The following is a 25,177-nucleotide window of genomic DNA, read 5'->3' as shown; positions in this document are numbered from 1 at the left end:
ACTTTAGTAGTTTTCACACATCACGTGACTATTTCACTCTTAATGATGAACCTTCAGAGAAACAAATAAATTGGCGACACTTCACTAAAGTTAGACAGTTTAGCAGGACGTAAACATGACGTCACGAACATGGACGTAAAGTGTAACGTTCACAAAACATCCCAGAAGTCGATGTTTCTCTCGTGATTGACAGTTTGTTATTGATCTTTAGGATCTTTAGGACTGAACTTGTTAAAGTGACTGAAGAGTTGCAGGTTCGACTCCTGGTCCATAAGAACCTGAAGATGTTGTTGAACCTTCACGTCAACATCTCGTCAACATCTCGTCAACATCTCATTCATGCTGCTGTAGTAAAAGGGGGCGTGGCCTGGACACGCCTCCCGCTGCTCGAATGGGAAGTTACCGGAGATCACGTGACGCCGCCGCGACCTGACTGGCCGCTGAGAGGGAGGTTTTGATGACGTCACGGCGAGCACGATACAAAACCGCGCGCGACAGCGTGAGCTCGTCAGAAAGTCACGTCAGTCACGTCAGTCTGACGCACAGCGACACCTGGCGACACCTGGCGACACCTGCGGGTCCTTCATGAGCGACCTGCCGAGCCTGGACGGTCCGGGTCACGTGACCTGGTCCATGGACTCCAACTTCTACGACCACCAGCCCGGCGCCTTCAAGCCGGGCGCGCGGGCCGAGGGCGGCACGCTGGCGGAGCTGAGCGCGGCCCACATGTACGACGACGAGTCCGCCATAGACTTCAGTCAGTACATCGAGTCCATGACGGCCGTGCCCGCGCTCGAGCTGTGCACCGACGAGCTGTTCCTGGACCTGTTCAACACCGTCAAGCAGGAGAAGACGGACCTGCGCGTCACGAGCGCGCAGCTGTCAATCAAGCAGGAGTCAGACTGGAGTGACAGCGACTCCTCGTCCTTCCCGGCGCAGATCCAGACCTGCGCGCAGACCTCGGTCAGCCTGGCCACGGGTCAGCCCACCCCGCCCTCGACCCCCGAGCCCTCCAGCCTCCCGCGCAGGACCCGCGACAAGAAGAAGTCCGTGGACCGGCTCAGCACCGAGTACCGGCAGCGGCGCGAGAGGAACAACATCGCGGTGAGGAAGTCCAGGGACAAGGCCAAGATGCGGAACCTGGACATGCAGCAGAAGCTGCTGGAGCTCAGCTCCGAGAACGACAGACTCCACAAGAACATCGACACCTTGACGCGCGAGCTCAGCGGCCTGAGGGACTTCTTCAAGCACATGACCCCGCGGTGACCCCAGGTGACCCCGACCTGACATACCTCAAGATTTCATCTGTACCAGATGCTGCATAACTGGAACATGTTGCTGCCATAAGTTATTTACATGATGTTTGTACACGAGCATGTTTTCTATTGTATATTAAATATAATAAAGTCTTTAATGTTTAAACCTTTATTGACCAGAGATTCTGTCAGACGCACCTGGACACATGTCACCTGGACACACACACACTCTCACTCTCTCTCTCACACACACACACACAGGGGGGGCTTCAGGGGGTCCAGACCTCTGGAGCCTGAAGATTGATCTCCTCCAGTCCGATCCACATTGAGGGTCTCCTGGTGACCACACGCACCAGCGCCGCCAGGGGCCCGACCTCTCTTCCCAGGATGCTTTGCACGCCGTGACCCCGGAGCTGAAACACACACTTGACTCAACACAACTTCACTTTGACTCAAATCACTTCAACATCTACGTCCTGAACCTGAAGGTCGACACACGTCAACATCATGAAGATACAAACATGTAAACATTTTTTTAAGACTCCAGATGTAACTTTAACACATCATTGAAATGTTTTCACACATTAAATATGTTCATAAATCAAGGTTGTATGGAAACATCTCGTGAGGGTCACATGACCAGGACCGTGAGATTGAAACCATCAGATCCTCAAACATCTGAGCTTCAACTTCTCAGAGATCCTTCTGTTCTTCTCGTTAACGACATCTTTTCATCCTCGTCGATGAAGAACGTGATGATCCACAGAAGGTCCAAGTGTTGAAGGAACTTCTTCTCTCTCGAGGTTTGTTCTTTACACCTTTGTCCCTTCACCCTCCGAGCTAATACTCCGAGCTATCCCTCCGAGCTATCACTCCGAGCTAATACTCCGAGCTATCACTCCGAGCTAATACTCCGAGCTATCACTCCGAGCTATCACTCCGAGCTAATACTCCGAGCTAATACTCCGAGCTATCACTCCGAGCTATCACTCCGAGCTAATACTCCGAGCTAATACTCCGAGCTATCACTCCGAGCTATCACTCCGAGCTAATACTCCGAGCTATCACTCCGAGCTATCACTCCGAGCTAATACTCCGAGCTATCACTCCGAGCTATCACTCCGAGCTAATACTCCGAGCTAATACTCCGAGCTATCACTCCGAGCTATCACTCCGAGCTATCACTTCATGCTAACCCACCTCATGCGCCGGCAGCGCCGCGGCCTTCAGGACGGAGGTGATGGTTTGTTGCTGCAGCTGAGAGAGCAAAGTTAACACAAACATTAAACACACAAACGTTAAACACACAAACGTTAAACACACAAACGTTAAACACACAAACGTTAAACACACAAACACAACGAGTGCATCAAACATAAAACATCTTCGTCATGAGGATCATCGACGGTGATTATCTTCTCGTTGATGGTCAAAGTTGAAGAAATGTTGCTGAGAACATTCATCTGGACACGAGTATGTTGTGCAGGCGAGTTACGCTGCTTTCATCTGCTGGAGACTCCGAGGCAAACACAGCTGACTCAGCGTGAAGTCTGTCATAACCGCGTGGATTCGACGATGACTGGACGTCGACGTGGATTCAAGTCGTTACAAGAACATCTGATCTTCTTCAAGACAAACTTCATTTGTTTTTACACTAAATCTAACTTTATTCACTGAATTATCGACTAAATCTGTAGTGAAGACAAACATGTTCCTGCTTCACCTTCACCTCATGTGTGATGTTTCAGGTCAGATTCAAGGTCATGAACTCATAGTGTGTCGTGCAGATGATGGAACCATGTTCTGTCTCCTCAACATGTCCACCGTCTGCACTCTCTTCTTCGACGAGTAGAAAAGAACTGGACGAGCCAGCAGTGATTTCACTGAAGTCAAGGTGTGATTTATCCACTGAAGCCACAAACGTCTCCCTGTGTCAACAAAAGTACTCTGAGAGTGTCGGCCGAGACACACCTTCACCTTCACGCTGCACTCAGGTAACTCTGCACAGCTCAGGTAGACCTCCAGCGACCATCTGCAGGTGGAGCAGGTGGAGCTGATGGACAGAAGAGTCATGTCAGGGAGGAGGAGGAGAAGGAGGAGATGAAGGAGAAGGAGGAAAAGAGGAAGGAGAAGGAGGAAGAGAAGGAGTAGGAGAAGTAGGAGAAGGAGAAGGAGGAGAAGGAGGAGAAGGAGAAGAAGGAGGAGAAGAAGGAAGAGAAGGAGGAGAAGGAGAAGGAGGAAAAGGAGGATAATAATAATAATAATAATAATAATCTCTATTTATATAGCGCCTTATGAAGAAGGAGAAGGAGGAGAAGAAGCAGAAGAAGGAGGAGAAGAAGAAGTAGGAGGATATGAAGGAGGAGAAGGAGGAGATGAAGGAGGAGGAGGAGGAGAAGGAGGAGGAGAAGAAGGAGAAGAAGGAAGAGAAGGAAGAGAAGAAGGAGAAGGAGGAAAAGGAGGATATGAAGAAGGAGAAGGAGGAGAAGAAGGAGAAGAAGGAGGAGAAGGAGGAGAAGAAGGAAAGGAGGATATGAAGGAGGAGAAGGAGAAGAAGGAGGAGAAGGAGGAGGATATGAAGGAGGAGAAGAAGGAGGATATGAAGGAGGAGAAGGAGGAGAAGAAGGAGAAGAAGGAGGAGAAGGAGGAGAAGAAGGAGAAGAAGGAGGATATGAAGGAGGAGAAGAAGGGGAAGAAGGAGGAGAAGAAGGAGAAGAAGAAGGAGAAGAAGGAGGAAAGGAGGATATGAAGGAGGAGAAGGAGGAGATGAAGGAGGAGGAGGAGGAGAAGGAGGAGAAGAAGGAGGAGAAGAAGGAGGATATGAAGGAGGAGAAGGAGGAGAAGGAGGAGAACATACTCCAGACGTGCACAGCAGCTGCTCGGCTCGACGCCCACGACGACTCCTGCAGACACAGATCACATGATCAGTCGGTTCTGATGAGCTCAGGTCGGTTCTGACACCTCTCTGCTCACACACTTCACACACTTCACTACACACTTCACTACACACTTCACACACTTAACTGCCAGAAACTACTGATAAGAACTTTTTCGTGCAAACATCGGAGTGTGAGGATAAACATGTGATGGTGAAGATAAACGAGGCAGAAGAATCCTCCCTCGTGCACCAGTTCACTGCAGATCCACTCACTCGGGTCAGAACCAGAACCCGCTTTTAACGTCTCTTTAAAAAGCTTCAGAAACCAAAGATGTTTGTTTTTCACAGACATCTGAGCAAACACCAGGCTCGGGGTTCACAGTGGGGTCCTCGCCCTCCACTGCGACGCTGACTCGACGATCACATGACCCACAAGCCTCTCTGGTTCTGTTCGACCCGCTTCAGACCCAACATGAACCCAAAGAAAGGCAGACCCTGACCTGAGAGGGAACACAGGGAGTTGACTGAGATCTGCAGACCTGGAGGATCCAGTCTCACAGGTCGGGTCGGGGGCTCGGTCCGGAGACTCCAGGGTGAGAGTTCGGATCCTTCCAGGCTTTCAAGGACGGAATGTTCGTCACAAAGAAACACGTCTGGAAGCAAAGAGAACATTTTTAGAATAACATGAACGACTCACGAATGAATCAAGAATGACTCAAGAACGACTCATGAACGACTCAAGAGCGACTCAAGAACGACTCATGTACGACTCACGAACCACTCATTTGATTGATCCTGACAATAGAACTCTAGAAACGACTCCTTCCATCATTTGATTGATCCTGACAATAGAACCCTAGAAACGACTCCTTCAATCATTTGATTGATCCTGACAATAGAACCCTAGAAACGACTCCTTCAATCATTTGATTGATCCTGACAATAGAACTCTAGAAACGACTCCTTCAATCATTTGATTGATCCTGACAATAGAACTCTAGAAACGACTCCTTCAATCATTTGATTGATCCTGACAATAGAACCCTAGAAACGACTCCTTCAATCATTTGATTGATCCTGACAATAGAACCCTAGAAACGACTCCTTCCATCATTTGATTGATCCTGACAATAGAACCCTAGAAACGACTCCTTCAATCATTTGATTGATCCTGACAATAGAACCCTAGAAACGACTCCTTCAATCATTTGATTGATCCTGACAATAGAACCCTAGAAACGACTCCTTCAATCATTTGATTGATCCTGACAATAGAACCCTAGAAACGACTCCTTCCATCATTTGATTGATCCTGACAATAGAACTCTAGAAACGACTCCTTCAATCATTTGATTGATCCTGACAATAGAACTCTAGAAACGACTCTTTCAATCATTTGATTGATCCTGACAATAGAACTCTAGAAACGACTCCTTCAATCATTTGATTGATCCTGACAATAGAACTCTAGAAACGACTCTTTCAATCATTTGATTGATCCTGACAATAGAACTCTAGAAACGACTCCTTCAATCATTTGATTGATCCTGACAATAGAACTCTAGAAACGACTCCTTCAATCATTTGATTGATCCTGACAATAGAACTCTAGAAACGACTCTTTCAATCATTTGATTGATCCTGACAATAGAACTCTAGAAACGACTCCTTCCATCATTTGATTGATCCTGACAATAGAACCCTAGAAACGACTCCTTCAATCATTTGATTGATCCTGACAATAGAACTCTAGAAACGACTCCTTCCATCATTTGATTGATCCTGACAATAGAACTCTAGAAACGACTCCTTCAATCATTTGATTGATCCTGACAATAGAACCCTAGAAACGACTCCTTCAATCATTTGATTGATCCTGACAATAGAACTCTAGAAACGACTCCTTCCATCATTTGATTGATCCTGACAATAGAACTCTAGAAACGACTCCTTCAATCATTTGATTGATCCTGACAATAGAACCCTAGAAACGACTCCTTCCATCATTTGATTGATCCTGACAATAGAACCCTAGAAACGACTCCTTCCATCATTTGATTGATCCTGACAATAGAACTCTAGAAACGACTCCTTCAATCATTTGATTGATCCTGACAATAGAACTCTAGAAACGACTCCTTCAATCATTTGATTGATCCTGACAATAGAACTCTAGAAACGACTCCTTCAATCATTTGATTGATCCTGACAATAGAACTCTAGAAACGACTCTTTCAATCATTTGATTGATCCTGACAATAGAACTCTAGAAACGACTCCTTCAATCATTTGATTGATCCTGACAATAGAACTCTAGAAACGACTCCTTCAATCATTTGATTGATCCTGACAATAGAACTCTAGAAACGACTCTTTCAATCATTTGATTGATCCTGACAATAGAACTCTAGAAACGACTCCTTCCATCATTTGATTGATCCTGACAATAGAACTCTAGAAACGACTCCTTCCATCATTTGATTGATCCTGACAATAGAACTCTAGAAACGACTCCTTCAATCATTTGATTGATCCTGACAATAGAACTCTAGAAATGACTCCTTCCATCATTTGATTGATCCTGACAATAGAACTCTAGAAACGACTCCTTCAATCATTTGATTGATCCTGACAATAGAACCCTAGAAACGACTCCTTCCATCATTTGATTGATCCTGACAATAGAACTCTAGAAACGACTCCTTCCATCATTTGATTGATCCTGACAATAGAACTCTAGAAACGACTCCTTCAATCATTTGATTGATCCTGACAATAGAACTCTAGAAACGACTCCTTCCATCATTTGATTGATCCTGACAATAGAACTCTAGAAACGACTCTTTCAATCATTTGATTGATCCTGACAATAGAACTCTAGAAACGACTCCTTCAATCATTTGATTGATCCTGACAATAGAACTCTAGAAACGACTCCTTCCATCATTTGATTGATCCTGACAATAGAACTCTAGAAACGACTCCTTCCATCATTTGATTGATCCTGACAATAGAACTCTAGAAACGACTCCTTCAATCATTTGATTGATCCTGACAATAGAACTCTAGAAACGACTCCTTCCATCATTTGATTGATCCTGACAATAGAACTCTAGAAACGACTCCTTCAATCATTTGATTGATCCTGACAATAGAACCCTAGAAACGACTCCTTCCATCATTTGATTGATCCTGACAATAGAACCCTAGAAACGACTCCTTCAATCATTTGATTGATCCTGACAATAGAACTCTAGAAACGACTCCTTCAATCATTTGATTGATCCTGACAATAGAACTCTAGAAACGACTCCTTCCATCATTTGATTGATCCTGACAATAGAACTCTAGAAACGACTCCTTCAATCATTTGATTGATCCTGACAATAGAACCCTAGAAACGACTCCTTCCATCATTTGATTGATCCTGACAATAGAACCCTAGAAACGACTCCTTCAATCATTTGATTGATCCTGACAATAGAACTCTAGAAACGACTCCTTCAATCATTTGATTGATCCTGACAATAGAACTCTAGAAACGACTCCTTCCATCATTTGATTGATCCTGACAATAGAACCCTAGAAACGACTCCTTCAATCATTTGATTGATCCTGACAATAGAACTCTAGAAACGACTCCTTCCATCATTTGATTGATCCTGACAATAGAACTCTAGAAACGACTCCTTCCATCATTTGATTGATCCTGACAATAGAACTCTAGAAACGACTCCTTCAATCATTTGATTGATCCTGACAATAGAACTCTAGAAACGACTCCTTCAATCATTTGATTGATCCTGACAATAGAACTCTAGAAACGACTCCTTCTATCATTTGATTGATCCTGACAATAGAACTCTAGAAACGACTCCTTCCATCATTTGATTGATCCTGACAATAGAACCCTAGAAACGACTCCTTCAATCATTTGATTGATCCTGACAATAGAACCCTAGAAACGACTCCTTCCATCATTTGATTGATCCTGACAATAGAACCCTAGAAACGACTCCTTCCATCATTTGATTGATCCTGACAATAGAACCCTAGAAACGACTCCTTCAATCATTTGATTGATCCTGACAATAGAACCCTAGAAACGACTCCTTCAATCATTTGATTGATCCTGACAATAGAACTCTAGAAACGACTCCTTCTATCATTTGATTGATCCTGACAATAGAACTCTAGAAACGACTCCTTCCATCATTTGATTGATCCTGACAATAGAACCCTAGAAACGACTCCTTCAATCATTTGATTGATCCTGACAATAGAACCCTAGAAACGACTCCTTCCATCATTTGATTGATCCTGACAATAGAACCCTAGAAACGACTCCTTCCATCATTTGATTGATCCTGACAATAGAACCCTAGAAACGACTCCTTCAATCATTTGATTGATCCTGACAATAGAACTCTAGAAACGACTCATTCCATCATTTGATTGATCCTGACAATAGAACTCTAGAAACGACTCCTTCAATCATTTGATTGATCCTGACAATAGAACCCTAGAAACGACTCCTTCCATCATTTGATTGATCCTGACAATAGAACCCTAGAAACGACTCCTTCCATCATTTGATTGATCCTGACAATAGAACTCTAGAAACGACTCCTTCCATCATTTGATTGATCCTGACAATAGAACTCTAGAAACGACTCTTTCAATCATTTGATTGATCCTGACAATAGAACTCTAGAAACGACTCCTTCCATCATTTGATTGATCCTGACAATAGAACTCTAGAAACGACTCCTTCAATCATTTGATTGATCCTGACAATAGAACTCTAGAAACGACTCCTTCCATCATTTGATTGATCCTGACAATAGAACTCTAGAAACGACTCCTTCCATCATTTGATTGATCCTGACAATAGAACTCTAGAAACGACTCCTTCAATCATTTGATTGATCCTGACAATAGAACTCTAGAAACGACTCTTTCAATCATTTGATTGATCCTGACAATAGAACTCTAGAAACGACTCCTTCAATCATTTGATTGATCCTGACAATAGAACTCTAGAAACGACTCTTTCAATCATTTGATTGATCCTGACAATAGAACTCTAGAAACGACTCCTTCCATCATTTGATTGATCCTGACAATAGAACTCTAGAAACGACTCCTTCCATCATTTGATTGATCCTGACAATAGAACTCTAGAAACGACTCCTTCAATCATTTGATTGATCCTGACAATAGAACTCTAGAAACGACTCCTTCCATCATTTGATTGATCCTGACAATAGAACTCTAGAAACGACTCCTTCAATCATTTGATTGATCCTGACAATAGAACCCTAGAAACGACTCCTTCCATCATTTGATTGATCCTGACAATAGAACCCTAGAAACGACTCCTTCCATCATTTGATTGATCCTGACAATAGAACTCTAGAAACGACTCCTTCCATCATTTGATTGATCCTGACAATAGAACTCTAGAAACGACTCCTTCAATCATTTGATTGATCCTGACAATAGAACTCTAGAAACGACTCCTTCCATCATTTGATTGATCCTGACAATAGAACTCTAGAAACGACTCTTTCAATCATTTGATTGATCCTGACAATAGAACTCTAGAAACGACTCCTTCAATCATTTGATTGATCCTGACAATAGAACTCTAGAAACGACTCCTTCCATCATTTGATTGATCCTGACAATAGAACTCTAGAAACGACTCCTTCCATCATTTGATTGATCCTGACAATAGAACTCTAGAAACGACTCCTTCAATCATTTGATTGATCCTGACAATAGAACTCTAGAAACGACTCCTTCCATCATTTGATTGATCCTGACAATAGAACCCTAGAAACGACTCCTTCAATCATTTGATTGATCCTGACAATAGAACTCTAGAAACGACTCCTTCCATCATTTGATTGATCCTGACAATAGAACTCTAGAAACGACTCCTTCCATCATTTGATTGATCCTGACAATAGAACTCTAGAAACGACTCCTTCAATCATTTGATTGATCCTGACAATAGAACTCTAGAAACGACTCCTTCAATCATTTGATTGATCCTGACAATAGAACTCTAGAAACGACTCCTTCTATCATTTGATTGATCCTGACAATAGAACTCTAGAAACGACTCCTTCCATCATTTGATTGATCCTGACAATAGAACCCTAGAAACGACTCCTTCAATCATTTGATTGATCCTGACAATAGAACCCTAGAAACGACTCCTTCCATCATTTGATTGATCCTGACAATAGAACCCTAGAAACGACTCCTTCAATCATTTGATTGATCCTGACAATAGAACCCTAGAAACGACTCCTTCAATCATTTGATTGATCCTGACAATAGAACTCTAGAAACGACTCCTTCCATCATTTGATTGATCCTGACAATAGAACTCTAGAAACGACTCCTTCCATCATTTGATTGATCCTGACAATAGAACTCTAGAAACGACTCCTTCAATCATTTGATTGATCCTGACAATAGAACCCTAGAAACGACTCCTTCAATCATTTGATTGATCCTGACAATAGAACTCTAGAAACGACTCATTCAATCATTTGATTGATCCTGACAATAGAACTCTAGAAACGACTCCTTCAATCATTTGATTGATCCTGACAATAGAACTCTGGAAACGACTCCTTCAATCATTTGATTGATCCTGACAATAGAACCCTAGAAACGACTCCTTCAATCATTTGATTGATCCTGACAATAGAACTCTAGAAACGACTCCTTCAATCATTTGATTGATCCTGACAATAGAACTCTAGAAACGACTCCTTCAATCATTTGATTGATCCTGACAATAGAACCCTAGTAACGACTCCTTCCATCATTTGATTGATCCTGACAATAGAACTCTAGAAACGACTCCTTCAATCATTTGATTGATCCTGACAATAGAACTCTAGAAACGACTCCTTCCATCATTTGATTGATCCTGACAATAGAACTCTAGAAACGACTCCTTCCATCATTTGATTGATCCTGACAATAGAACCCTAGAAACGACTCCTTCAATCATTTGATTGATCCTGACAATAGAACCCTAGAAACGACTCCTTCCATCATTTGATTGATCCTGACAATAGAACCCTAGAAACGACTCCTTCCATCATTTGATTGATCCTGACAATAGAACCCTAGAAACGACTCCTTCCATCATTTGATTGATCCTGACAATAGAACCCTAGAAACGACTCCTTCCATCATTTGATTGATCCTGACAATAGAACCCTAGAAACGACTCCTTCCATCATTTGATTGATCCTGACAATAGAACCCTAGAAACGACTCCTTCCATCATTTGATTGATCCTGACAATAGAACCCTAGAAACGACTCCTTCAATCATTTAATTGATCCTGACAATAGAACCCTAGAAACGACTCCTTCCATCATTTGATTGATCCTGACAATAGAACCCTAGAAACGACTCCTTCCATCATTTGATTGATCCTGACAATAGAACTCTAGAAACGACTCCTTCCATCATTTGATTGATCCTGACAATAGAACTCTAGAAACGACTCCTTCAATCATTTGATTGATCCTGACAATAGAACCCTAGAAACGACTCCTTCCATCATTTGATTGATCCTGACAATAGAACTCTAGAAACGACTCCTTCTATCATTTGATTGATCCTGACAATAGAACCCTAGAAACGACTCATTCCATCATTTGATTGATCCTGACAATAGAACTCTAGAAACGACTCCTTCAATCATTTGATTGATCCTGACAATAGAACCCTAGAAACGACTCCTTCCATCATTTGATTGATCCTGACAATAGAACTCTAGAAACGACTCCTTCAATCATTTGATTGATCCTGACAATAGAACCCTAGAAACGACTCCTTCCATCATTTGATTGATCCTGACAATAGAACCCTAGAAACGACTCCTTCAATCATTTGATTGATCCTGACAATAGAACCCTAGAAACGACTCCTTCAATCATTTGATTGATCCTGACAATAGAACTCTAGAAACGACTCCTTCCATCATTTGATTGATCCTGACAATAGAACCCTAGAAACGACTCCTTCCATCATTTGATTGATCCTGACAATAGAACCCTAGAAAGGACTCCTTCAATCATTTGATTGATCCTGACAATAGAACCCTAGAAACGACTCCTTCAATCATTTGATTGATCCTGACAATAGAACCCTAGAAACGACTCCTTCAATCATTTGATTGATCCTGACAATAGAACTCTAGAAACGACTCCTTCCATCATTTGATTGATCCTGACAATAGAACCCTAGAAACGACTCCTTCCATCATTTGATTGATCCTGACAATAGAACTCTAGAAACGACTCCTTCAATCATTTGATTGATCCTGACAATAGAACTCTAGAAACGACTCCTTCCATCATTTGATTGATCCTGACAATAGAACTCTAGAAACGACTCCTTCCATCATTTGATTGATCCTGACAATAGAACCCTAGAAACGACTCCTTCAATCATTTGATTGATCCTGACAATAGAACTCTAGAAAGACTCCTTCAATCATTTGATTGATCCTGACAATAGAACTCTAGAAACGACTCCTTCAATCATTTGATTGATCCTGACAATAGAACCCTATAAACGACTCCTTCCATCATTTGATTGATCCTGACAATAGAACTCTAGAAACGACTCATTCAATCATTTGATTGATCCTGACAATAGAACTCTAGAAACGACTCATTCAATCATTTGATTGATCCTGACAATAGAACCCTAGAAACGACTCCTTCCATCATTTGATTGATCCTGACAATAGAACTCTAGAAACGACTCATTCAATCATTTGATTGATCCTGACAATAGAACCCTAGAAACGACTCATTCAATCATTTGATTGATCCTGACAATAGAACCCTAGAAACGACTCCTTCCATCATTTGATTGATCCTGACAATAGAACCCTAGAAACGACTCATTCAATCATTTGATTGATCCTGACAATAGAACCCTAGAAACGACTCATTCAATCATTTGATTGATCCTGACAATAGAACCCTAGAAACGACTCCTTCAATCATTTGATTGATCCTGACAATAGAACTCTAGAAACGACTCCTTCCATCATTTGATTGATCCTGACAATAGAACCCTAGAAACGACTCATTCAATCATTTGATTGATCCTGACAATAGAACCCTAGAAACGACTCCTTCCATCATTTGATTGATCCTGACAATAGAACTCTAGAAACGACTCATTCAATCATTTGATTGATCCTGACAATAGAACTCTAGAAACGACTCATTCAATCATTTGATTGATCCTGACAATAGAACTCTAGAAACGACTCCTTCAATCATTTGATTGATCCTGACAATAGAACCCTAGAAACGACTCCTTCAATCATTTGATTGATCCTGACAATAGAACCGTAAAAACGACTCCTTCCATCATTTGATTGATCCTGACAATAGAACTCTAGAAACGACTCCTTCAATCATTTGAACGATCCTGACAATAGAACTCTAGAAACGACTCCTTCAATCATTTGATTGATCCTGACAATAGAACCCTAGAAACGACGTCATGTGTTTCATCAACATCTCGTTCATCAGACGCTTTATCAGCAAAATACCACAGAATCGGTTCAAACATGTTGAGAAAAAGTTGACGATGCGACAGAAACACGAGTAAACTGTGGTTTAACTTTTAATTATTTAAATTTGAATAAATAAACAACAGTCAATATGTTTATTCATTCATAATAATGTGTAATTATTCAGATAATTGTTATTTATTTGATTCTTTTTCTCTCCAAATGAAGATGTGAGTCAGACGAGTGCCGTCACCGACCAGTGAGGTCAGAAAGGTCAACTTGGAATGAAAAACGTCTCCTTTTTTATCCGTCAAACTGTTACAATAGTCCAGACGAGAAGAAACAAACACATTATAAGATCCAGATCATGTTGTGACAACATTTAACGAAGTTTGGAGATTTTTCTCAGTTGAAGGAAACAGTTTCTGGTCAGTTTTCTTCAGTGTTGAACAAGAGACATGTCTTTATCAAATACAACACCCAGGTTTCTCAGGCTCAGTTTGACAGACTGACTTAAGTCACTCAAGTACTGACTCAACCCTGAACTTTATCATCAACAATCACCAGAGTTTCAGTTTTGTCCACATTTAGCTTCAAAGTGTTTTCACTCATTGTTTGATTTCTAGCAACAATTGACTAAGTTCAGCCTCTGATCAGTTGATCAACAGAGCAGTAGAGCTGGATGTCATCAGCAAACATGTGATAAGAAACATCAGGAAATCTCTGAATGATTTTACCGAAGGGAATCAAGTACAGCAAAAACAATAAAGGACCCAGAACAGAACCTTGAGGGACTCCACACAACAGATCTGAAGATTCAGACCTCATTTGATTGACAGATACACTAAAACTGCCAGAAAGGTAAGATGAGAACCATTCTAACACAGACCCAGACAGTCTTCATCCCTCAGTCTTCTCAGCAGGATCTGGTTCAACTGTGTCAAAGGCTGAGGACAGATCCAAGAGAACCAGAACATCATGATGTTCACTGGACACTTTCAATAAGACTGTCTCCGTAGACGTTGGTGGAAGCCAGACTGAAACTTCTCATGGATGTCACTCTGATCCAGGAACAGCTGCTCAGACACAACCTTCTCCAAGATCTTGGACAAGAATGAAGATTAGAAATAGGCCTGAAATTACTGAGGTCAGTTGGGTCTAAGCCTGGTTTTTTGAGCAGAGGCTCCACAATGGTTTAAATGCATTAAAAACCCCTGTGGAAAGGAAGAGGTTCACCATATTGGTAACTCAGGGGCCAATTACATCAAACAGCAGTGAAGGAAGACCAAGAGGAGGAGAGGGGCTCAGAGACAGTAGGGGTTCCAAACAAAAGAGAGATTTTCTCTTTGATCAATTTAATTTTGTCAATGAAAAATCTCAACAATGCATTGATGTCAGCTTCAATAATGACTGTAGAGACAGATGAAAGGGAGGAAAGGTGAAATAATGAATGTAGAGACGGATGAAAAAAGAACAAGATGGAATGATGAATGTAGAGTCAGATGAAAGCAGAACAAGATGGAATGATGAATGTAGAGACAGGTGGCATTTATAATAGCGGGGACCTGACACACACACACACACACACACACACACACACACACACACACACACACACACACACACACACACACACACACACACACACACACACACACACACACACACACACACACACACACACACACACACACACACACACACACACACACACACACACACACACACACACACACACACACACACACACACACACTTGTGGGATTTAAAGGGACCTCAACAAACTTTGACTCTGATTTTCTTGCTTAAGAGGATAATTTAACCTGATCAGATAAAAATGAGTTCATTATTCATTATTTTTACTCTGTTTTAGTGAATTCACTGCTAATTTAACTTTATATATATTTATTAAATTAAAAATTAAATTAAATTACATTATAATGTTTTGCAATAGTAACATTAGTTGAGAATATTAAATGACATGACTATAAGTCAAATGTGCATAATATAGTGACTTTAACATTATTAGTCATTTTACATCTTTGGTTTGTTGTGTATCAGTTTGAATAAATAAACAGTCAATATGTTTATTTATTCATAATAATTTGTATTTATGCAGATAATTATTATTTATTATTTTTGTCTCCAAATGAAGATGTGATGCATGAACGACTTAAAAAGACATGAGTCAGAAAGTGAGGTCAGAAAGTGAGGTCAGAAAGGTCAACTTGGACTGAAACACTTGAATAATACAAGTTTAATGAAGATGAAGAGACGAATAATATATTCATTATATTATGTCATTGATTTATTTTACACTTTATAAGACATTTTATTATAAATGTCTCTACATTCATTATTTCATCTTGTTCTCCTTTCATAGGGTTTTTGTAGCAAAACCACTAACAATTCCAAGAAGATTTGTGCGACATTAAGTTTCATGAAAGCTGAAGGCCTTCGCTTCTGTACGTCAACAAAGTGAAGTTCCTGTGAACTTCAGACGGATGGAGAAGAATGTTTCAGTTGAACAGGTTCAAAGGTTTAAAAAAGCAGAGGAAACACAAACTGAAAAATTCAATCCATTAACTCAGAATAACTTTCAAGGGAACATGAACAACCAAGTTTTATCGATCCTTCGAAGTTTGTTCTTTCCTACAACTTTTCTCGTTCACTTACGACCTGCTCCGTCCAAAGAAGTCCTGAAGGTCACTGAGGAACCTTCAGCTCGTGGGCATCGTTCCAACAGTACTGCAGTGAGTTACCATGGAAACGGTAAGATAAAGAACCAATGAAGAGAACATCAGTTAAAACATGTGGTTTCCTAAGAAAGATTGTGAAGGTGTCAGTGAGTTCAGATCCTCCACCGTCAAGACGCTTGGACCTCCTGCCGTCAAACCAGTTTGACCTGGTCTACAAAGATCTTCACAAATAACCTCGACTTACTTACTAAAGCATGAAAATGAACGAGTGAAGATGTTATGAACGGATGAAGTTTCAAATCTTCACGGAGGAGGCGAGAGTTTCCTCGTCATCGTCTGTTGAACATGTTTGTCTTTTAACTGTTTATTTGTTCTTTCATTTGCAAGAGACTTTAAAGCTTTGATCGCGTATAAAACCATGATGTATGAAGAACCTTCTCAAGGACCAGGTGAGCAGCAGGTGAATGTACCGTGAACCTTCTCAAGGACCAGGTGAGCAGCAGGTGAATGTACCGTGAACCTTCTCAAGGACCAGGTGAGCAGCAGGTGAATGTACCGTGAACCTTCTCAAGGACCAGGTGAGCAGCAGGTGAATGTACCGTGAACCTTCTCAAGGACCAGGTGAGCAGCAGGTGAATGTACCGTGAACCTTCTCAAGGACCAGGTGAGCAGCAGGTGAATGTACCGTGAACCTTCTCAAGGACCAGGTGAGCAGCAGGTTAATGTACCGTGAACCTTCTCAAGGAGGTGAGCAGCAGGTGAATGTACCGTGAACCTTCTCAAGGACCAGGTGAGCAGCAGGTGAATGTACCGTGAACCTTCTCAAGGACCAGGTGAGCAGCAGGTGAATGTACCGTGAACCTTCTCAAGGACCAGGTGAGCAGCAGGTGAATGTACCGTGAACCTTCTCAAGGAGGTGAGCAGCAGGTGAATGTACCGTGAACCTTCTCAAGGAGGTGAGCAGCAGGTGAATGTACCGTGAACCTTCTCAAGGAGGTGAGCAGCAGGTGAATGTACCGTGAACCTTCACAGCGTCTCTGAACCTCAGGCGACAGGTGGACGTGGACTTCAGTGCTTCGAGGACACAGGAAGTGATCACACAGGAAGTCTTGACACACATGGCCACAGTTCGTCGAGGAGGCTCCTCTGACGCGTCTTGAAGGCTGTCGTCCGTCAACACCAACCAGACCTCGCCGCGTCCTTCTTCCTGCATACGAGAGAAGAGAGTGTTTGGAGACTCAGGTTCTCCTGGAGACTCAGGTTCTCGTGGAGACTCAGATTCTCGTTGAGACTCAGGTTCTCGTGGAGACTCAGGTTCTCGCGGAGACTCAGGTTCTCGCGGAGACTCAGGTTCTCGTGGAGACTCAGGTTCTCGTGGAGACTCAGGTTCTCGCGGAGACTCAGGTTCTCGCGGAGACTCAGGTTCTCGTTGAGACTCAGATTCTCGTGGAGACTCAGGTTCTCCTGGAGACTCAGATTCTCGTGGAGACTCAGGTTCTCGTTGAGACTCAGATTCTCCTGGAGACTCAGATTCTCGTTGAGACTCAGATTCTCGTGGAGACTCAGATTCTCCTGGAGACTCAGATTCTCCTGGAGACTCAGGTTCTCGCGGAGACTCAGATTCTCGTTGAGACTCAGGTTCTTGTGGAGACTCAGGTTCTCGTTGAGACTCAGGTTCTTGTGGAGACTCAGGTTCTCCTGGAGACTCAGATTCTCCTGGAGACTCAGATTCTCCTGGAGACTCAGATTCTCCTGGAGACTCAGATTCTCCTGGAGACTCAGATTCTCCTGGAGACTCAGATTCTCCTGGAGACTCAGATTCTCGCGGAGACTCAGATTCTCCTGGAGACTCAGGTTCTGGTGTCAGCAGCTTCTAGAGCAACAACAGTCGATGTGGTGCGAGGGCGCGGCAAAGTCCAGCCGCTATCTGCACCTGGTCAAAGTTCAAAGGTCTGGACGATCAATAGATTATCAGAGATACGAGCTCCACCTTCTACGTCAGCCGCGTCTTATCAGCTCCAGCAGAGAACGTACCTGAAGCCTCCTGTGGACGACCAGAGCCGTGAAGCTGCAGCGAACGGTTCTGCCTCTGATCTGCAAGAACGAAGTGAGACGTGGCTCAATAGAACCTTGGACCAGACTCACCTGCAGCAGCTGCTGAAGGGTCTGCTCGGAGGCGGGAACGAAGAGGTCAGAAGGTCGGCCCGTGGGCTCCAGCGAGCTCTCCTGACCCGACAGCAGGTAGCAGAAGCTCGGAGCAGGTTGACTCTACAAACATGAGTCAGTGGAGGTGAAAACATGAGCCTCGGAGATCAAAGTCCAGCAGGAAGCAGACATGAGTCCGTTAACGAGAGTCTTCTGCCTCAACGTAACATCTCGGGTGTGGACGCTGCTCAAACAAAAGAGGCTTTTTCTGCCGTCAATTATTGACTCGAGTCAACAAGACGTTTTTAAGACGTTTATTCAGTTCAAATTCCATCAGTCAAGAGAGAACATGTCGAACCTCACTTTGAGCTTCTCGATCACTTTTCTTATCAATCGTCAGCGATTCAGATTTGATGCAACTTTCATGATCCTGGTGATTTAATCGTTGAAATCATTCATTATCTCATTATTTAATTATTAAACTATAACTCTAACTCTTTTCTTACGATAACGATGTAAAAAACACAGTTTTGACGTTAAAGGATCAACAGTTTGTGTAAATGGTGTCGAATTATTTATGATTGACTCTTAAAAATACACTTTTGTTGTGAAATCAAAGTCAAATCTTTGACAATGATGTGTTTATTCAGGAGATAAAGAGTAAAGAGTTAAGATAAAGAGTGAGACGAGAGTTTGTGTGACTTACACTCCACGTGCCGCGAGTGTTTCCGTGACAACGGGGGGGCGTCTTCGGGGGCCACAGAGAGTCTATGAGAGTGAACAGCCGAGCACTCCTGAGAGTGAGACAGAGTGAACGCAGTAGTGAAGACACAGAGGCGACAACACTGCAGGACACGCACACTAGAAGCTGTCAATCACGCGAGCGAAGCGGGTCCGTGTGGGTGTCGAGGCTTCGTTAGTCAGAGTCTTCACAGAACCTCTTTGTGTGGAACCGGTTCTGCAGCCTATTCAGGTCCAGTCAGAGCGACACCTTCGATCACTCCCTCAACGCTGCCACACATCAACTCTCACACGTGTATCAACACCTTCACGTCCCTGGTGCCGACCTTTGACCCACGATAAGAGTGCACCATCAAAAGGGTCAAGAAAAGATGAGGTTCTGCACGTGTATGGCCTCAGACTGCTGCTGCGCACATCAACTTAACTCCTAACTTAACTCACTTCCTGGTCCTGTTTTATCACTGTTGCTTCGATTCCTGGTTCCTGCGTGTGCGTGTGCGTGCGTGTGTGCGTGCGTGTGTGTGCGCGTGTGTGTGTGTGCGTGTGCCTGTGCGCGTGTGTGTGCGTGTGATGATCATTTGTGTCAGTGTGTTTCAAGGTGACAACACGTCAGATTTGAAGCCTCACAGGCTTCAATGTCAAATCATTTTTCTTCATGAATCATCTCCAGACACGTTTGCTACAGACGTCAAAGCAGAATTTCATTATCAAACCCAGTGTTTGTGTAGAAACTGGAGCGAGCGCTGGAGTGACCAGAGTGACCAGAGTGACCAGAGTGACCAGAGTGACCACATGTTTCTAAACGAGCCACTGAGACGACCCATGAGCAAGACCTGAGGAGAAGCCATCAATCACCAGCAACCACAGACAAACTTGAGGGAAGATAGAGATGCAGCAGAAAATACCAGAGACGTAAACAAATGATCAGTTTCTCCTGAAACTTGTTGTCTCTGCTGCTAATCTGGGATCTGGACATGAAAACATCATCATGAACATCATGAATAACATCATGAACATCATCATGAACATCATCATGAACATCATCATGAACATCATCATGACATCATCATGAACATCATCATGAACATCATCATGAACATCATCATGAACATCATCATGAACATCATCATGAACATCATCATGAACAACATCATGAACAACATCATGAACATCATGAACATCATCATGAACATCATCATGAACATCATCATGAACATCATCATGAACATCATCATGAACATCATCATGAACATCATCATGAACATCATCATGAACATCATCATGACATCATCATGAACATCATCATGAACATCATCATGAACATCATCATGAACATCATCATGAACATCATCATGAACATCATCATGAACATCATCATGAACATCATCATGAACATCATGAACAACATCATGAACATCATCATGAACATCATGAACATCATCATGACATCATCATGAACATCATCATGAACATCATCATGAACATCATCATGAACATCATCATGACATCATCATGAACATCATCATGAACATCATCATGAACATCATCATGAACATCATCATGAACATCATCATGAACATCATCATGAACATCATCATGAACATCATCATGAACATCATGAACATCATCATGACATCATCATGAACATCATCATGAACATCATCATGAACATCATCATGAACATCATCATGAACATCATCATGAACATCATCATGAACATCATCATGAACATCATCATGAACATCATCATGAACATCATCATGACATCATCATGAACATCATCATGAACATCATCATGAACATCATCATGAACATCATCATGAACATCATCATGACATCATCATGAACATCATCATGAGCATCATGAACATCATCATGAACATCATCATGAACATCATCAGGAACATCATCAGGAACATCATCATGAACATCATCATGAACATCATCATGAACATCATCATGACATCATCATGAACATCATCATGAACATCATCATGAACATCATCATGAACATCATCATGAACATCATCATGAACATCATCATGAACATCATGAACATCATCATGACATCATCATGAACATCATCATGAACATCATCATGAACATCATCATGAACATCATCATGAACATCATGAACAACATCATGAACATCATCATGAACATCATGAACATCATCATGACATCATCATGAACATCATCATGAACATCATCATGAACATCATCATGAACATCATCATGACATCATCATGAACATCATCATGAACATCATCATGAACATCATCATGAACATCATCATGAACATCATCATGAACATCATCATGACATCATCATGAACATCATCATGAGCATCATGAACATCATCATGAACATCATCATGAACATCATCAGGAACATCATCAGGAACATCATCATGAACATCATCATGAACATCATCATGACATCATCATGAACATCATCATGAACATCATCATGAACATCATCATGAACATCATCATGACATCATCATGAACATCATCATGAACATCATCATGAACATCATCATGAACATCATCATGAACATCATCATGAACATCATGAACATCATGAACATCATGAACATCATGAACATCATCATCTCTACGTCACGTGATCTTCTCTACGTCACGTGATCGTCTCTACGTCACGTGACCGTCTCTACGTCACGTGATCTTCTCTACGTCACGTGATCTTCTCTACGTCACGTGATCTTCTCTACGTCACGTGATCTTCTCTACGTCACGTGATCTTCTCTACGTCACGTGACCTTCTCTACGTCACGTGACCTTCTCTACGTCACGTGATCGTCTCCACGTCACGTGATCGTCTCCACGTCACGTGATCTTCTCTACGTCACGTGATCTTCTCTACGTCACGTGATCTTCTCTACGTCACGTGATCTTCTCTACGTCACGTGACCTTCTCTACGTCACGTGACCTTCTCTACGTCACGTGATCTTCTCTACGTCACGTGATCTTCTCTACGTCACGTGATCTTCTCTACGTCACGTGACCGTCTCTACGTCACGTGATCTTCTCTACGTCACGTGATCTTCTCTACGTCACGTGATCTTCTCTACGTCACGTGACCGTCTCTACGTCACGTGATCTTCTCTACGTCACGTGATCGTCTCTACGTCACGTGACCGTCTCTACGTCACGTGATCTTCTCTACGTCACGTGATCTTCTCTACGTCACGTGATCTTCTCTACGTCACGTGACCTTCTCTACGTCACGTGACCTTCTCTACGTCACGTGATCTTCTCTACGTCACGTGATCGTCTCTACGTCACGTGATCTTCTCTACGTCACGTGATCTTCTCTACGTCACGTGATCTTCTCTACGTCACGTGATCTTCTCTACGTCACGTGATCTTCTCTACGTCACGTGACCTTCTCTACGTCACGTGACCTTCTCTACGTCACGTGATCTTCTCTACGTCACGTGATCTTCTCTACGTCACGTGATCTTCTCTACGTCACGTGACCTTCTCTACGTCACGTGATCTTCTCTACGTCACGTGATCTTCTCTACGTCACGTGATCTTCTCTACGTCACGTGATCTTCTCTACGTCACGTGATCTTCTCTACGTCACGTGACCTTCTCTACGTCACGTGATCTTCTCTACGTCACGTGATCGTCTCTACGTCACGTGATCTTCTCTACGTCACGTGATCTTCTCTACGTCACGTGATCTTCTCTACGTCACGTGATCTTCTCTACGTCACGTGATCTTCTCTACGTCACGTGACCTTCTCTACGTCACGTGACCTTCTCTACGTCACGTGATCTTCTCTACGTCACGTGATCTTCTCTACGTCACGTGATCTTCTCTACGTCACGTGACCTTCTCTACGTCACGTGATCTTCTCTACGTCACGTGATCTTCTCTACGTCACGTGATCTTCTCTACGTCACGTGATCTTCTCTACGTCACGTGATCTTCTCTACGTCACGTGACCGTCTCTACGTCACGTGATCTTCTCTACGTCACGTGATCTTCTCTACGTCACGTGATCGTCTCTAAAAAAACTAATGATTATGAATAGTTTCAACAAAAAGATTGAAAGTTTGATCATTTGTTCAATTCTTTCTGAACAATAACAACAAGATTGTCGACACAAAGGTTGTGAAGTCGTTCGTGGATCAGTGATGACATAAGATCCTCAGTGAAGACTCCGTGAGTGAAGGTCAGGTGAAGAGTGATGGACATGAGGGTCTCACCTGTGGAGCGACTCACCTGTCTCGAGTGACTCGCTGCACTACCTTGATGCCCTTGAGCAAGACCGTCTTCCCCTGACACACCTGACAGAAGCTCTGCAGGTGATCCTTGCTGGGCAGGACCTGGAGCTGGACCACACTGAACATCCCATAGTAGTCCTGGACCAGAAGACACAACCTGTGCAAGTATTTCAGACAGTACTTCATTAACAAGTATTTCATCAGACAGTACTTCATTAACAAGTATTTCATCAGACAGTACTTCATTAACAAGTATTTCATCAGACTTCAATAACAAGTATTTAATCATACAGTACTTCATTAACAAGTATTTCATCAGACAGTACTTCATTAACAAGTATTTCATCAGACAATACTTCATTAACAAGTATTATTTATTAGACAGTACTTCATTAACAAGCATTTTATTAGAAAGTTTCTCATTAGAAAGTATTTCATTAACAAGTATTTCATCAGAGAGTATTGCATTAACAAGTATTTCATTAACAAGTATTTCATCAGACAGTACTTCATTAACAAGTACTTCATTAACAAGTACTTCATTAGAAAGTATTGCATTAACAAGTATTTCACTATCAAGTATTTCACTAACAAGTATTTCACTAACAAGTATTTAAGTAGTAGTAGTTGTTGATGCAGGTTTTTGTTCAGTCCAGAAAACATGTGTTAACCAATCAAAAGTGTCTTAACAACTGCTTCCTGTCTCCTGTCACCTGATTGGCTCGACTGGTTGGATCCAGAACGAACTCAACAGGTTTGAGGTTCAAATGATGTGTTAGCTTAGCTCGTTGCTAACATGTCATCATGTGTTAGCTTAGCTCGTTGCTAACATGTCATCATGTGTTAGCTTAGCTAGTTGCTAACATGTCATCATGTGTTAGCTTAGCTCGTTGCTAACATGTCATCATGTGTTAGCTTAGCTCGTTGCTAACACACGATGATGTGTTTCTTTGAACATGTTTGTGATAAAAGAACGAAGAACACGTTAACACACCTGCGAGAGATGAGTGAGACAGTAGTGAGAGAAGCGTGAGACAATAGTGAGAGAAGAGTGAGACAGTAGTGACAATAGTGAGAGAAGAGTGAGACAGTAGTGACAATAGCGAGAGAAGAGTGAGACAAGTAGTGACAATAGTGAGAGAAGAGTGAGACAGTAGTGACAATAGTGAGAGAAGAGTGAGACAGTAGTGACAATAGTGAGAGAATAGTGAGACAGTAGTGACAATAGTGAGAAGAGTGAGACAGTAGTGACAATAGTGAGAGAAGAGTTAGACAAGTAGTGACAATAGTGAGAGAAAAGTGAGAGAAGAGTGAGACAGTAGTGACAATAGTGAGAGAAGAGGGAGACAGTAGTGACAATAGTGAGAGAAGAGTGAGACAGTAGTGACAATAGTGAGAGAAGAGTGAGACAGTAGTGACAATAGTGAGAGAAGAGTGAGACAGTAGTGACAATAGTGAGAGAAGAGTGAGACAGTAGTGACAATAGTGAGAGAAGAGTGAGACAGTAGTGACAATAGTGAGAGAAGAGTGAGACAGTAGTGACAATAGTGAGAGAAGAGTGAGAGAAGAGTGAGACAGCAGTGACAATAGTGAGAGAAGAGTGAGACAACAGTGGCAATTGTCA

At 42.3% G+C, this 25,177-nt stretch overlaps 2 protein-coding genes across 2 annotated transcripts; one reads left to right on the top strand and one right to left on the bottom strand.

Annotated features, from left to right (window-relative positions):
• Window positions 1–496: 496 nt before the first annotated feature.
• On the top strand, window positions 497–1,428 carry cebpd (CCAAT enhancer binding protein delta). Its single transcript, XM_087782689.1, has one exon. The coding sequence runs from the start codon at window positions 586–588 to the stop codon at window positions 1,264–1,266; it is 681 nt and encodes a 226-aa protein (XP_087638815.1). The 5' UTR covers window positions 497–585; the 3' UTR covers window positions 1,267–1,428.
• spidr (scaffold protein involved in DNA repair) lies at window positions 1,410–23,710 on the bottom strand (the record flags this gene model as incomplete). The annotated part of the gene is given in 10 exon segments (XM_087782688.1): window positions 1,410–1,669; window positions 2,457–2,513; window positions 3,228–3,309; window positions 4,114–4,159; window positions 4,635–4,787; window positions 17,425–17,614; window positions 18,442–18,501; window positions 18,553–18,675; window positions 19,259–19,346; window positions 23,552–23,710. Coding segments are annotated over 10 exon segments (1,102 nt in total), but the record flags the coding sequence as incomplete, so codon positions are not given.
• Window positions 23,711–25,177: the final 1,467 nt, after the last annotated feature.

Source organism: Callionymus lyra, unplaced genomic scaffold (assembly GCF_982586985.1).
Source record: "Callionymus lyra unplaced genomic scaffold, fCalLyr1.hap1.1 HAP1_SCAFFOLD_286, whole genome shotgun sequence".
Taxonomy (NCBI): domain Eukaryota; kingdom Metazoa; phylum Chordata; class Actinopteri; order Syngnathiformes; family Callionymidae; genus Callionymus; species Callionymus lyra.
Note: the sequence above shows the minus strand (reverse complement) of the source record. Positions and strands in the feature narration are given on the sequence as shown.